This window comes from Delphinus delphis, chromosome 15 (assembly GCF_949987515.2).
Source record: "Delphinus delphis chromosome 15, mDelDel1.2, whole genome shotgun sequence".
In the NCBI taxonomy this organism is placed as follows: Eukaryota; Metazoa; Chordata; class Mammalia; order Artiodactyla; family Delphinidae; genus Delphinus; species Delphinus delphis.
Genome location: NC_082697.1, coordinates 73,768,302 through 73,781,804, shown reverse-complemented (window position 1 = coordinate 73,781,804; position 13,503 = coordinate 73,768,302). Strand labels below are relative to the sequence as shown.

Sequence of the window (13,503 nt, the reverse complement as noted above, 5' to 3'; positions counted from 1 at the left end):
AGTGGTTCTGGGCTCACTTGAATATGTCAGAGGGACTCCCAGTCCATACTAGGGAGAAACAAGCCTAACTGAGTGGCCTTCTATTGCTAGATTAAGGCTCAGTGAACACAGGGTCTGGGCTGCCTTCTTCTTTAGGTGGAGGGATGTAAGACATCCTGCTGCTCTGTTGTTCCTGCAGTGCTGGGGTCCCAAACCAGTCAGCCTTCCTCTTACCCCATTCCAGAGTTCTTGTTTGGTTGCCTCTTGCGCTTTCCAGGGTTTAGAGTTGTGCATAGCAGGAAGGAGCAAGGAGAAAAAGGTTTATGCCATCTTGTGCAGACTGGAAGTCTTTAGACATTATATTTTGAAAGGAAATGCTCCCATATCTAAAAATTAGTAGATAAGCTGGGTGCAAAAAGAAAACACATGAGAGCAATACATGCTTAGAACCAAGTTTTCATGTTATGAACCTAGGAGAAAAAGATTATAAATAACCTCAGATTCATTAATTCATGAATTCTTATCCTCGAGGCAAATAAGAGCAATACAACCTCGAAAATACAACTGTAGCCCAGCAGATCCACACTGAATGAATGCAAGATACCACTGCTAGATAGGCTCTGCGTACATCAACCTGGTGGGGATGGAGGTGGGGTGTTGGGAGGCAATGCTCCATGGGTCTTTCTCTGAATGTCCTGCAAGCAGAGGCCCTGACTGCCCTTTTTCTAGACTACCTTTTCAAAAAGTTTTACATAGTGAATAGCCTTGGAAGATACAGTGTCTCCCTCTGGGGCAAATGATGGGTATGTTTACTGCTCAGTATAATGAAGATGTGTCCCTCTAGGGCAAAGGTCAGGCAGGATTACTGCCAATTATAAAAGATTGATGTTCCCTAAGCCTGGGGCTCCTCTCCTACAATGTACGTGCAGATGTTACACCTGGCCTTCCTAGTGCTGCTTTATGGGAACCGGGGCTCAGGAAACAGAGCAAATGATAATATTCTGGCTACTGCTATTACTATGAGTAATAAACTGTACTTGCCTTCTGCCAGCATCCATGAACCTGTGGCAGGCTAACTTGCTAGCCTGCAAGTAGGGTAAAGTTTCAGACTCTTCCATTTTTGACAGGGGATGGAGAGTTCAATGCAGAGGTCAATAAACTGCAGCCCATGGGCCAAAGCCAGGCTATTGCCTGTTTACTATAAGTAAAGTTCTGCTGGAATACTGTCACCCATATCTGTTTACTTACATCTATAGCTGCTCTGGGGCTACAATGGCAGAGGTGAAAAGTTGCAACGAGATCGTATGACCCACAAACCTTATAAAGTCACCATCTGGCCCTTTAAGAAAAGGTTTGCTAACCCTTGATTTAGTTATTTATTTCATACAACAGAGCAAAATAAATTCTAAACTGGTTAAACAAACTGTTAAAAAAGTACAAACAGGAGGAGGATTGAGGAAAGACAAAGGAGCAGGAAGCAGCAGAAATCTGTCTCCGCAACTGGACATGAATCTCAATCTGCCTGCTGTGCTTTGTCTTTGACCCAGGAGTCCTGGGTCCTCCACCAACATCTATGAAACTCTGCCAGGTGACTTGTTGGCTTGTAGCCTGAAAGAGCAGACTCTCCACAGTTAACACTAGCCCCTGGCTCCTTTGAGCATCTCATGCCATAGAAACAAATTTTGTCAAGAACCAAGGGGATCTCTGGAACATCTCTTTAGTATTCTCATTTACAGTAGGAGAACTTCAGAAAAGCTTGCAGAAGGGGCCAGTACCGGCTCAAACTCTTCATTGACAGAATCACACACCTGATAAGGAAGCATTACTGATAGAGCACAGAGGAACATGGCCTGCCCCGTGGAAGAAGGAAGGTATAAATACCAACCATGACCAGTTGACCAAGTGTGAATATGAGCAGAGTTATAAATGTACACATTATCTTCCTTGTTTAGATATATATAATTGTTTCTCCTCCCCTCCAACTGTTTTATATAAGATGGGTCAGTGGTGGTTAACCTTATAATGTCATCCTTAGGTTAGAGGATCTCAAAAGAGAGTGAAAGGAGAGGGTGAGTACCTCCTTCCTTGCATGAATAACAGTTGCAACAGGTTAGGCACACACAAATGTTTTATTTATATTATGGATTGAAAACATAAATACAGGTAGAAGGGTGTGTACAGATGCTGAGTATCCAAAGAGGTAGACCATGCTGTTAATCCTGAGTCCTGTGCCTGCGCTTCTAAGCAGGGGGTAAGGAGCCCTAACACCCTATTTCTCAGATTCCCTTGCCCAAGGGGTTCTGATTTAGACTCCACCAAGAAGAGGCATTTATGCAAGATTTAGATGGCAAGAAAGGAGAAACCATTATTCCTCCCTGGCAGCAGCTGGCAGACACAAGGGCATACAACAAACACTGAGTCTGCAGCAGCTTCCAAGCAAGCTCCTGGGAAACATTTGCTTTAATGTTGCCAGCATCTCAGGTCACTTCCAGCAGTGTCCTGTGAGTCCAGCACTTTTCGACTTTCTCAAAGCAAGCAGTTCTCTCTGACCTTCACTACCCCAAGCCTTTCAGTGGCTTTGTAAGCAGTCAGTTAATTTACTTTATTAAATCTGTTCTTGCTAAAATACCCGGGATGGTTTCTGTTTTCCTGACTGGTACACATGGGTAGGATTCAGTCAGGTGGAGATCAGAGCAGGGAAGAGAAGCAGCACATGATGTATGAAGGTTAAAACACAAAATAAAACTGAACAAGTAGATCAGAACTACACTAAGTAGGGTCTTCCTCGGGTTCAGGGCTTTATATAATTCATCTGACAAATGTTTACTACATGCCAGGCTCTGTTTTTGGTATTGGAAAGAAAAACAAAGACTCTTAGGTTGGGGAGGACCTGAAAAGGGAAGGGAGGAGACAGACAATAAACAAGATATAATCTATTAAGTGGTAATAATTGCTATGGAGAAATTCCAAGCAGTGTAAGGGGATAGGAGGGGAAGGTTGTTATTTTATATCAGGCGGTCAAGGGAGAGCCTCTCTGATAGAGGCTCACTGAGCAGAGATCTAAGTGAGCAGACAGAGACCAAAAAGCCACAGAGGAGTCTGAGTTCAGTGTATTCAGGGAACAGCACGAAGGCTAGTAAGGCTGGACCAGAGCATGGCAGACCAGACTGAGTGAGATGGGAACCCCTGGAGGTTCTGAGTGAAAGAGTGAGACATCTGGCTGCTGTGTAGGGAACAGACAGTGGAGATGACAAGAATGGAACCAGGAAAAGCAGGCAGGAGATGACTTAAATAATAAAAGGGATACATGACAGTGACTTGGACCAAGGTATAAGAGTACAAGAGGTGAAAAGTAAGTAGTTGCATTCTGGATATATTTTGAAAGATTTGCTCACAGAATAGATGTGGGAGGGTAAACAAACAAACAAAGAAAAAACAACAGAAGAGTATAAATGACTCCCAGGTTTTTGGCCTGAGCAACTGAAAGGATAGCACTGCCATAAACTGCTGGAGTGAAGACTGAGGGGAACAGATCGAGGAGAGGATTCAGGAATTCCGTTTCTGACACATTAAGTTCAAGATGCCTATTACACATCCGAACTGAATACTGAGTAAGAAGTAATGAAGAGCCACCATAGGCTCTGAAAACGGAATGGCTAAATGAGAACTGAACTTGAGATTAACCTGGTTAACGTCAGATAAATTGAGCGGGGGAGGGGGAGGGCATTCACTGGAAGCCAGAAGTAGAGGGAAAAAAGCTAGCTGCAACGTTCAAGAGGACAACCTGAACTTCGAGGCTGGCAATGAAAATGGATTGGGGCAGAGGTTCTCAATGGGGCCAACACTACCCCGGGGGGTATTTTGGAAATTTGTGGAAATACTTTTGTTATCAAAATGGTTGGGAGGCCCTACTGGCAAAAAGTAAGGGAGGGGTCAAGTGTTTCACATCTCCTGCAATGCTTAAGATAGTCACACACACACACAAACACACACACAAAAAGTGTCCTTTAATCCACTTCCTTTCAAATGACTCACCAGACCTCCATACTTGTGAAAAACCTATTATAATCATCCAAGTTTAGATTCCAACTTCATTTTACCAATGAAGTATCTTCTGCACATGTTACCATACACTGAATTTTCCAGGAATGCAGCTATTATGTAAAATGAGGAAAGAAAACACTTTCTTTGATGCAAAGCTTTTATAAGAAATTTCAGCATTTTGAAAAACCATGTCACAGAGAACAATGCTGTTTCTAGTATTTAAGTCACCAACACAATACCTGTATCCCATGTTACATTCGTAGGTGTCACCTACAAATACATTACAGAAGAGATCTGAGATGCTTTCGGTAGACTTGGAACCAAATATTAAGTTAACAGCCATATGAAATGCAGGATTCTCACTAATCAAAGTGGTTTAAAAAGTTAGTGTGGTCATTTTATGTATCAATTTTTATAGCACAATGATGAGAAATCTATCTTGCAATAATTATTTGAAATTGAACTTGTTTATTTTGGGGGTGCCTGTCATCTTTAAATCTTACTCTGAAAGTGTCACCAGACGTCCACCTCACTTCCCTCAACCACTCTTACTACCAGTTCTGTTTCCAATCTACCCACACAGATCAAAGGAACAGAATAGAGAACCCAGAAATAAACGTACACTTACACGGTCAACTAATCTACTAAGGAGGCAAGAATACACAATGGGAAAAAGACGACCTCTTCAGTAAATGATGTTGGGATTACTGGACAGCTACATGCAAAAGAATCAAAATCAACTATTTTCTCTCACCATATACAAAAATAAACTCAAAATGGATCAAAGACTTAAATGTAAGGTCTGAAACCATAAAACTCCTAGAAGAAAACATAGGTGGCATGCCCTTTAACATCAATCTTAGCAATATTTTTTGGATCTGTCTCCTAAGGCAAGGGAAACAAAAGCAAAAATAAACAAATGGGACTGTATCAAACTAAAAATCTTTTGCACAGTGAAGGAAGCTATCAACAACAAAAAAAGCAGCCTACTAAATGGGAGAAGATATTTGCAAACAATATATCCAATAAGGGGTTAATATCCAAAATACATAAAAACACATACAACTTAATAACAACAACCACCAACCAACCAACCTGATTAAAGAATGGGCAGGGGGGCTTCCCTGGTGAAGCAGTGGTTAAGAGTCCGCCTGCCAATGCAGGGGACATGGTTTTGATCCCTGGATTGGGAAGATCCCACATGCCACGGAGCAACTGAGCCCGTGCACCACAACTACTGAGCCTGCACCCTAGAGCCCGCAAACCACAACTACTGAAGCCTTTGCGCCTAGAGCCTGGGCTCTGCAACAAGAGAAGCCACCGCAAGGAGAAGCCTGCGCACCACAATGGAGAGTAGCCCCCGCTTGCCACATCTAGAGAAAGCCTGCAAGCAGCAACGAAGATCCAACGCAGCCAAAAAAATATAATAAAAATTAAAAAATAAAGAATGGGCAGGGGACCTGAGTAGACATTTTTCCAAAGAGGAAGTGCAGATGGCCATCAGACACATGAAAAGATGATTAACAACACTAATCATCAGGGACATGCAAATCAAAACCACAATGAGATACTACCTCACATCTTTCAGAATCACTATCATCAAAAAGACAACAAATAATAAGTGATGGAGAGGATGCAGAGAAAAAGGAACCCTCATGCACTGCTGGTGTGACTGTAAACTGGTGCAGTCACTATGGAGAACAGTATGGAAGTTCCTCAAAAAAATAAAAATAGAACTGCTATATGATACAGCAATTTCACTGCTGGATATTTACCCAAAGAAAACAAAAACAGTAGTTGGAAAAGATATATGCACTCTGATGTTCAATGGAGCATTATTTACAAAGCCAAGATATGGAAGCAACCTTAGTGTCCATTGATAGAGGAATGGATAAAGAAACTGTAGGGGGGGGGGGGGGTGTGTGTGTGTGTGTGTGTGTGTGTGTGTGTGTGTGTGTGTGTGTGTGTGTGTGTGTGTGTGTGTGTGTGTGTGCGCGCGCGCACACACAATGGAATATTACTCAATCATAAAAAAGAATGAAATCTTGACATTTGCAACAACATGGATGGACCTTGAGGGTACTATGGTAAGTAAAATAAGTCAGAGAGAGAAAGACAAATACCACATGATCTCACTCATATGTGGAATCTATAAAACAAAACAAACAAACAAAACAAAATGAAAACAGACTCACATACAGAGAATGGGTCATTGCCAGAAGGGAGAGGAGAGAGGATGGACAAACCAGGTGAAGGGAATTAAGAAGTTCAAACCGCCAGCTACATAATAAATACATCACAGGAATATAATATACAACAGAAGGAATATGGTCAACAATATTGTAATAACTTTGTAGGGGGACAGATGGTTACTAGACTTATCGTGGTGATCCTTTCATAACGTATGCAAATGTCAACTTATGTCATATATCTGAAACTAACAATACTGTCACTGTATTTTCATTTAAAAATAAAATAATTTTTAATGCTATCTTATTTGTGCCCATAGGATTTTAATTTATGGAGGTGACTGAGTGCCAACATAGGCCAATGCTATTGAAAGAATATATTACTTACATATCCCAAGAGAAGGGTGCACACCACACCACACAGGGTTTGTTCAGGAGACAGAGGAGCGAGGGGGAAGCCTGGGCCAGAGCTTTTACTGGGGTTTCCTCAGGAAAGGAAAGGCAGAGCAAAGTAAACAGTGCAGGACTGGCTAGTATGAATTATTCCAGTGGGCTTTGAGCTACAAGGCTATCTCCAGTTTTCTGGTAGCTGGGCCTGGGATGATTTAGGACAGGGAAAATATTGGCTTGGTATGTGAGAGAGTTAAATAAGGAGGTAGCTGAAAGCTACAGATTCAGAATTACATATGAAAGGCATGCTCGAGGCAAGCTGCTGTTAATCTTTAGGAATTGGCCCCGGGGAGGGGCAGTCTCTATACGACTGCAGAGCATCAAGAATGCAGAAAATAAGAAATTACAGTTCATGTAATTGACCCTGTGGTGAAGAGATGACAAACAGACAAATATAGAATCTAAGAAAACAGAACAAATACAAACAACAGAAATTCACAGGCTGATCCTAAAATGTATATGGAAATGCAAAAGGCCCAGAAGAGGGGAAACAATCTTGAAAATTAAAAAACAACACAGAGAACTTACACTGCATGATTTCAGACTTATTACAAAGCCAGAGTAATCAAGACAATGTGGTACTGGCTTCAGGATAGACAAACACATCAATGCAACAGCATAAGAGCAGTCCAGACACAGGCCTACCCATATAGTTGACTGAATTTTCTACAAAGTCCTAAAAGTAATTCAATGGTGGAAGGAAAATCTTTTTCAACAAATGATACTAAAACACCCGAATATCCATATAGGGGGCTGGTGGTAGGAAGGAACAATCTTGACCTTTACCTTATACCATTCATAAAAATTAATTCACAGACCCAAACATAAAAGTTAAAACTATATATGAAGCTTCCAAAAGAAAACACAGACTATCCTTGTGACCTTAAAGCTGACAAAGATTTCTTAAAATACAAAAAATATTAACCATACAAAAAAAATGATAAATTGGACTTTATTCAAATTAAAAACTTCAAAAGAGGGACTTCCCTAGTGGCACAGTGGTTAAGAATCCACCTGCCAATGCAGGGGACATGGGTTTAAGTCCTGGTCCAGGAAGATCCCACATGCCGCGGAGCAACTAGGCCCATGTGCCACAACTACTGAGCCTGCACTCCAGAGCCTATGAGCCACAACTAATGAGCCCACGTGCCACAACTACAAAAGCCCACGTGCCTAGAGCCCATGCTCCGCAACAAGAGAGACCACCGCAATGAGAAGCCTGTGCACCACAATGAAGAGTAGCCCCTGCTTGCTGCCACTAGAGAAAGCCCGCACGCAGCAATGAAGACCCAACACAGCCAAAAATAAATAAGTTAGTTAATTAATTAAAAAAAAAAATTTAAAAGATACCACTAGGAAAATGAAAAAGGAAGCCACAGACTAGGAGAAAATAATCATACTGAACATCAGGCAAAACACTCATATCCACAATATATAGAGAACTCCTACGAGTCAATAATATAAAGTCAGACAACTCAACTTGGGTAAAATATCTGAACAGACACTTCACAACTACGAAAGGCCAATATGCACATGAAAAGGTGCTCCTCATCGTCGATAGTCATCAGCAAAATGTAAATTAAAACCAAAATGGTACCACTTCACACTCATCAGGAAAAAGATGTGTAATCCCACATGATGATGAGAATATGTAGCAACTTTCATAAATTGCTGATGCAAGTATAAAATAGTACAACCACACTGAAAACAGACGGGGAGTTTCTTATAAAGTTAAATGTATACCTGCCCTACGACTTAACAATTCCACTCCTAGGTATGTACCCAAATGAAATCGAAACATACGTTCACCAAAAAAACCTCTGTACAAACACATTCATAGCCGTTTTATTCATAAGAGCCGAAAACTGAGAACAACTCAAATAACTATCAACAGACTGAAAACTATGGTATGCTCATACTACTGAATAGTACTCACCAATAAAAAGGAATGAACTACTGATACACATTACATATGGATAAATCTCTGAAACCTTATGTTGAGTTTAAGAAGCGACTTGCAAAAAGCTACACATTATATGATCCTATTCATGTGAAATTCTACAACAGGCAAAACTAAACTACAGTGATAGCAACGAGAACAACTGTTGCCTGGCTGTGGAGGAGGGGGTATTGACCAGAAATGGGCATAAGTGAATTTATCGGCGTGAGGAAAGTAGTCTATAGCTTAATTCAGGTGGTGGATAAGGGTTTTTACATCCATCAAAATATGCTGAACTTGGACTTCCCTGGCGGTCCAGTGGTTAAGACTCCACGCTTCCAATGCAAGGGCCACGGGTTTGATCCCTGGTCGGGGAACTAAGATCCCACATGCCATGCGTCGTGACCAAAAGGTTAAGAAAAAGCTAAACTCTTAACTAATTCATTCAAAATCGTTACATTTTATTAAATGTAAATTATACCTTTAAAATGGTAAATTTGTTGCATATAGTAGCCATATAAAAGTTGCATAACACAGAAATAATATTTGAATAAAAACAAATACCTTTGTCCACCTGCAAAGCTTCACCCCAGAGTGGCTCCCAATCAACTGATAACCTGAATGAAAAAACAGGGAACACAAAGTTGGACTGATTCAAAACCTCATATCAAAAAGTGATTATAAAACTGTAGCAAAGTCATTTTTCTTTGTTTAAATAATGATAGACAACAATCCAATGCCACTAAGGTTTAACTCACCAGGATGATAATACAATTTAAAAGATGTATGCATCTAATAACATGGACTCAAAATACATACAGAAACAATAAGCTAATCCAAAATCACAGGGAGCTATTTTAAGATCTCTCAGTATATAACAGATCTCACAGATTAAAACTCAATAGAGCTCTAAGATCTGAAGCAACACAGTAAACTCAATCAAGGACATAGAGAGCACTGCACTCAACAACCACAGGATGCACATGTTTTTCAAAGACCCAAGAAACACTTATGAAAATGAACCATGCACTGGACCATACAGCAAAAACAACTAACAGTATATTTCAGTACAATGAACGACTGGGGAACTGTCATCAATAATCTTCAAAAATAAATAAAGAATCAGATGGGCAACAGGAGATTAAAATAAATATTGCCCCCAAAAGTGGGAAAAATCAAATTCTAGGAACCTGACATAAATTCTCAGCACCGCTCCACAACCTATTTAAATATTTTGACCCACGTAAGACATGAAAAGCATGGAAAAGCCACGCCAAAGCAATCACATTTCCTTATTTTAACAAACTAGTAGAGTAAACAAGTAGAAAATTGTGATTTCAGAAGACATTTAATAAAGTTTCTCATGAGGCTTCAAGTAATAAGCCACAATTATCATGAGTCTCTTGCGCAAAAAGACTCTTGACTTGCAGATAAACGAGGTAAATGGGGAAATACAGTCTGGATGATGGCATAAATGGATAAGTGGCTGGTTAAACATCCATATTCATAGGGTGATGATTAATGGAACGAAGTCAATTTGGATTACAAGTCTCTAGTGGCAACATTACAGGGCTTTGTCTTCTATCCTCTTCCACATTTATGTAAACATCTCACATATAAATAAAGCACTGCTTATCTACTTGAAGATGGAACCGAGTCCAACTGATCAGCTAATCTCAGATACAGAATAAGCATTTAAAAGATCCCCAGAGAAAATTCTAGTTCTTTTGGACTCCTACATTATATGTTGCTCATACCACTATCATAGAAATCACACTGTATTATATTAGTTCTTTATATCTTTCTCTCCCAAGATACATAGGATTCTACAAAATTCTGCATTTAGGTAGGTATGAAAAGACTGCACAGTATAGGATGGAGAGCCCTGTAGCTGACCACAGTCCACACAACGCAGTTACTAAAATTGCAGGGTAGGATTCTGCTTGTAACCAAGATGGAGTAACAGAGTAAAGATTTACTCTCCCACCTGAAATACCAAAAGCTGAACAAAATACATGAAACCACAGTTTTCAGAATTACAAAACATCAGGCAACAAAGGAAGATGATCCAAGAGAGATGGGAAACAAACAAGGCTGAGTCCTACCATTACCCAAGCTTACTGCCTTGAAAGTTGCCAGGCTGTGCAGCAGGGAGAGATGACACAAGCAGAGCTCAGTATTCTCCCCAAGTTGAGGACACGGAAGTAGAGAGGGGAACCCCTGTGGCTAAAGTTTGCAAGACCGAGTACTGGAGAGACAAAAGCTACACAGAGATTGAACTCAAGGGTCTGCAGAGGATTCCTGTAAGTACTTGCTTGAGTACTGCTTAGTGCATACGTGAGAGAAAAACTACCCAGTAATGGGAAGGAACCATCTGAAAAGATTAAAGGCATGCCTGGTACTCACAGCCAGCTGGGAACTGTGCCTGTTCCTACCAGTCAGACAGAAAACCTCAAGATTCCAAGGCACCGGGCAGAGTACACAGAAGTGTTTTGCCTCAATGGTGGGGGAAAAAATTAGCTGTATAGTGAGCCAGCTCTGGTCTCACCCAACAAATCATAAAAGCAAGATGAAAAGGCTCAAGCTGTTTCCAAGTAATTTATCTTCATCCCAGAACAAAGTTCAAGAATGTTTATAGGAATTCAAAAATATCCAGTACCCAAAAACATAAAATTAGAGCTGGCATCCAATCAAAGATTACCACGCATGCAAAAAAGATAGGAAAACATGATCAATAATGGAGAGAATAAACCAGCAGCCAAAACTGACTCAGAAATGACATAGATGTTAGCAGATAAGGACATTAAAAGTTATAATTGTATTCCATAAGCTCTGAAAGTTAAGTAGAGACATGGAAGATAGAAAAAGACCTAAACTGAACTTCTAGAGATGAAAGCTACATCTAAGCTGGAAAAATACGCTGGATAGAATTACTAGAAGATTCAACTTAGAGACGAAAAGATTACTGAGTTAAACTTGAAGACAGCAATAGAAACTATCCAGTCAGGTAAAGCAGGACAGAAAAAATAATTTTAAAATATGAAAAGCACATCTGTGAGCTATGGGTCAAATTCAAGTGGCCTATTATACATGTAATTGGAGTCCCCAAAAAGAAGAAAGAGAGGGGGTGGCAGAAAAATATTTGAAGAAATAATGTCCAAAATTTGTCCAAATTTGATTAAAACTATACATCCACAGAACCAAGAAGCTCAACAAATCCCAAGAAGCATGAAGAAAACTACACTGAGACATATTATAATTAAAATCATTCAAAATCAGTTGTTAGAAGAAAATCAGGGGGTAAAAAACATTACATTTGAAAGGAACGAACAAAAGACAACTGCAGAGCCCTCATGAGAAGCACCGTGATCCAGCAGACAGTGGAAGAACACCCTTAAAGTGCAAAAAAGAAAAAAACTGCCAATTCTAGACACATCAAAAAACTAAAAATCCTTCAAAAATAAAATAAAATTAAATAACAAAAAAATCCTTCAAAAATGAAGGCAAAAGAAAGCCTTTTTCAGATATACAAAAGCTGAAAAAATTCATCATCAACAAACCCACACTACAAGAAATGCAAAAAGGAGTCCTTCAGGCAGAAGGAAAAGGCCATCAGACAACACGGACTTATACAGAGGAATGAAAAGTACCAAAAGTAGTAACTACATGAGTCAATATATAAAATTTTTTCCTAATTATTTAAATCTGTAATAGATAATTGTTTAAACCAAAAGAACAGCAATTTAGTACAGGGCTTAAAACATGTGTAGAAGTAAAAGGTATGAAAACAACTGCACAGAGGTTGAGGAGGGCAAAAACAGAAGTACTGAAGGTTCTTCCACTTTACGTGAAGTGGTGTAACACCAAGTGAGGATATACTGTGATACAGGATAGTATAAAACCTCAAGCAACCACTAACCACTAAGCAACCACAGTGCTATAGCTAATAAGCTAACAAAGGATGTAAAACAGAATCATATAATTTAAAAAACTATCTAAAAGAAGGCAGTAAAACAAGAGAAAGGAAATCCAAGAACACATGAGACAAGTAGAAAACAAACAGCAAGATGACAGATTTAAACCTATTATAAAAATCACTTTATTCCTATATGAATGAGACTTAATTTTGCATCAATACTGACAAACTGAACAGTAATCAGAAGTATTAAATATGATTTGACGTAAAAAAAAAATCACTTTATTCTACTCTAATGAAAAGGGATATAGGGCTTCCCTGGTGGCGCAGTGGTTGAGGGCGCTCCTGCCGATGCAGGGGACACGGGTTCGTGCCCCGGTCCGGGAAGATCCCACATGCTGTGGAGTGGCTGGGCCCGTGAGCCATGGCCACCGAGCCTGTGCGTCCGGAGCCTGTGCTCCACAACGGGAGAGGCCACAATAGTGAGAGGCCCACGTACCGCAAAAAAAAAAAAGGCATATATATTTCTATGTAAAAAAATCTGTATATTTTTGTCTGTCTCCTCTAATAAGCTGAGAGCTCCTTGAAGGAGATATGTCAAGTATCTTAAGTTCCTCTGCATTGCCGGAACTGTCACATAAAAGGATCTCAATAATTATAGAAAGAGGGAGGGAGGGAAGGAAGTCAGTCTACTCACCCCCAGTTTATTACTCTTTCTTCTACAGGAAACCAATATCATTCGTTCATTCAACTGCAGCCTTCTTCATAAGGTAGGACCACAGAAATCCAGATATACTTCTACATAAAACACTTCTAATTAACCCAGCCTAATATCATATGAGGTTTAATAATTTCCCCTTAATAAACAGTGACGTGTAAAGAAGCCAATGATTGCACCTTCCATCTGCATACCTGAGCCTCAATGATGGTAAAGTACCATCCCAATAAACCAAGCAAAGAAGAACCCTTGCTGGTCCAGGCAGCCA

At 40.0% G+C, this 13,503-nt stretch overlaps 1 protein-coding gene across 4 annotated transcripts in view; it reads right to left on the bottom strand.

Moving 5' to 3' along the window:
* TYW1 (tRNA-yW synthesizing protein 1 homolog) overlaps nucleotides 1-13,503 on the bottom strand; it is a 222,014-nt gene that overhangs the window by 170,213 nt on the left and 38,298 nt on the right. For all 4 annotated transcript variants that reach the window (XM_060032201.1, XM_060032199.1, XM_060032200.1 and 1 more), the window contains one exon: nucleotides 9,166-9,218. In XM_060032201.1, the coding sequence (XP_059888184.1) occupies nucleotides 9,166-9,218 (53 nt within the window). The remainder of the gene's footprint in view (nucleotides 1-9,165; nucleotides 9,219-13,503) is intronic.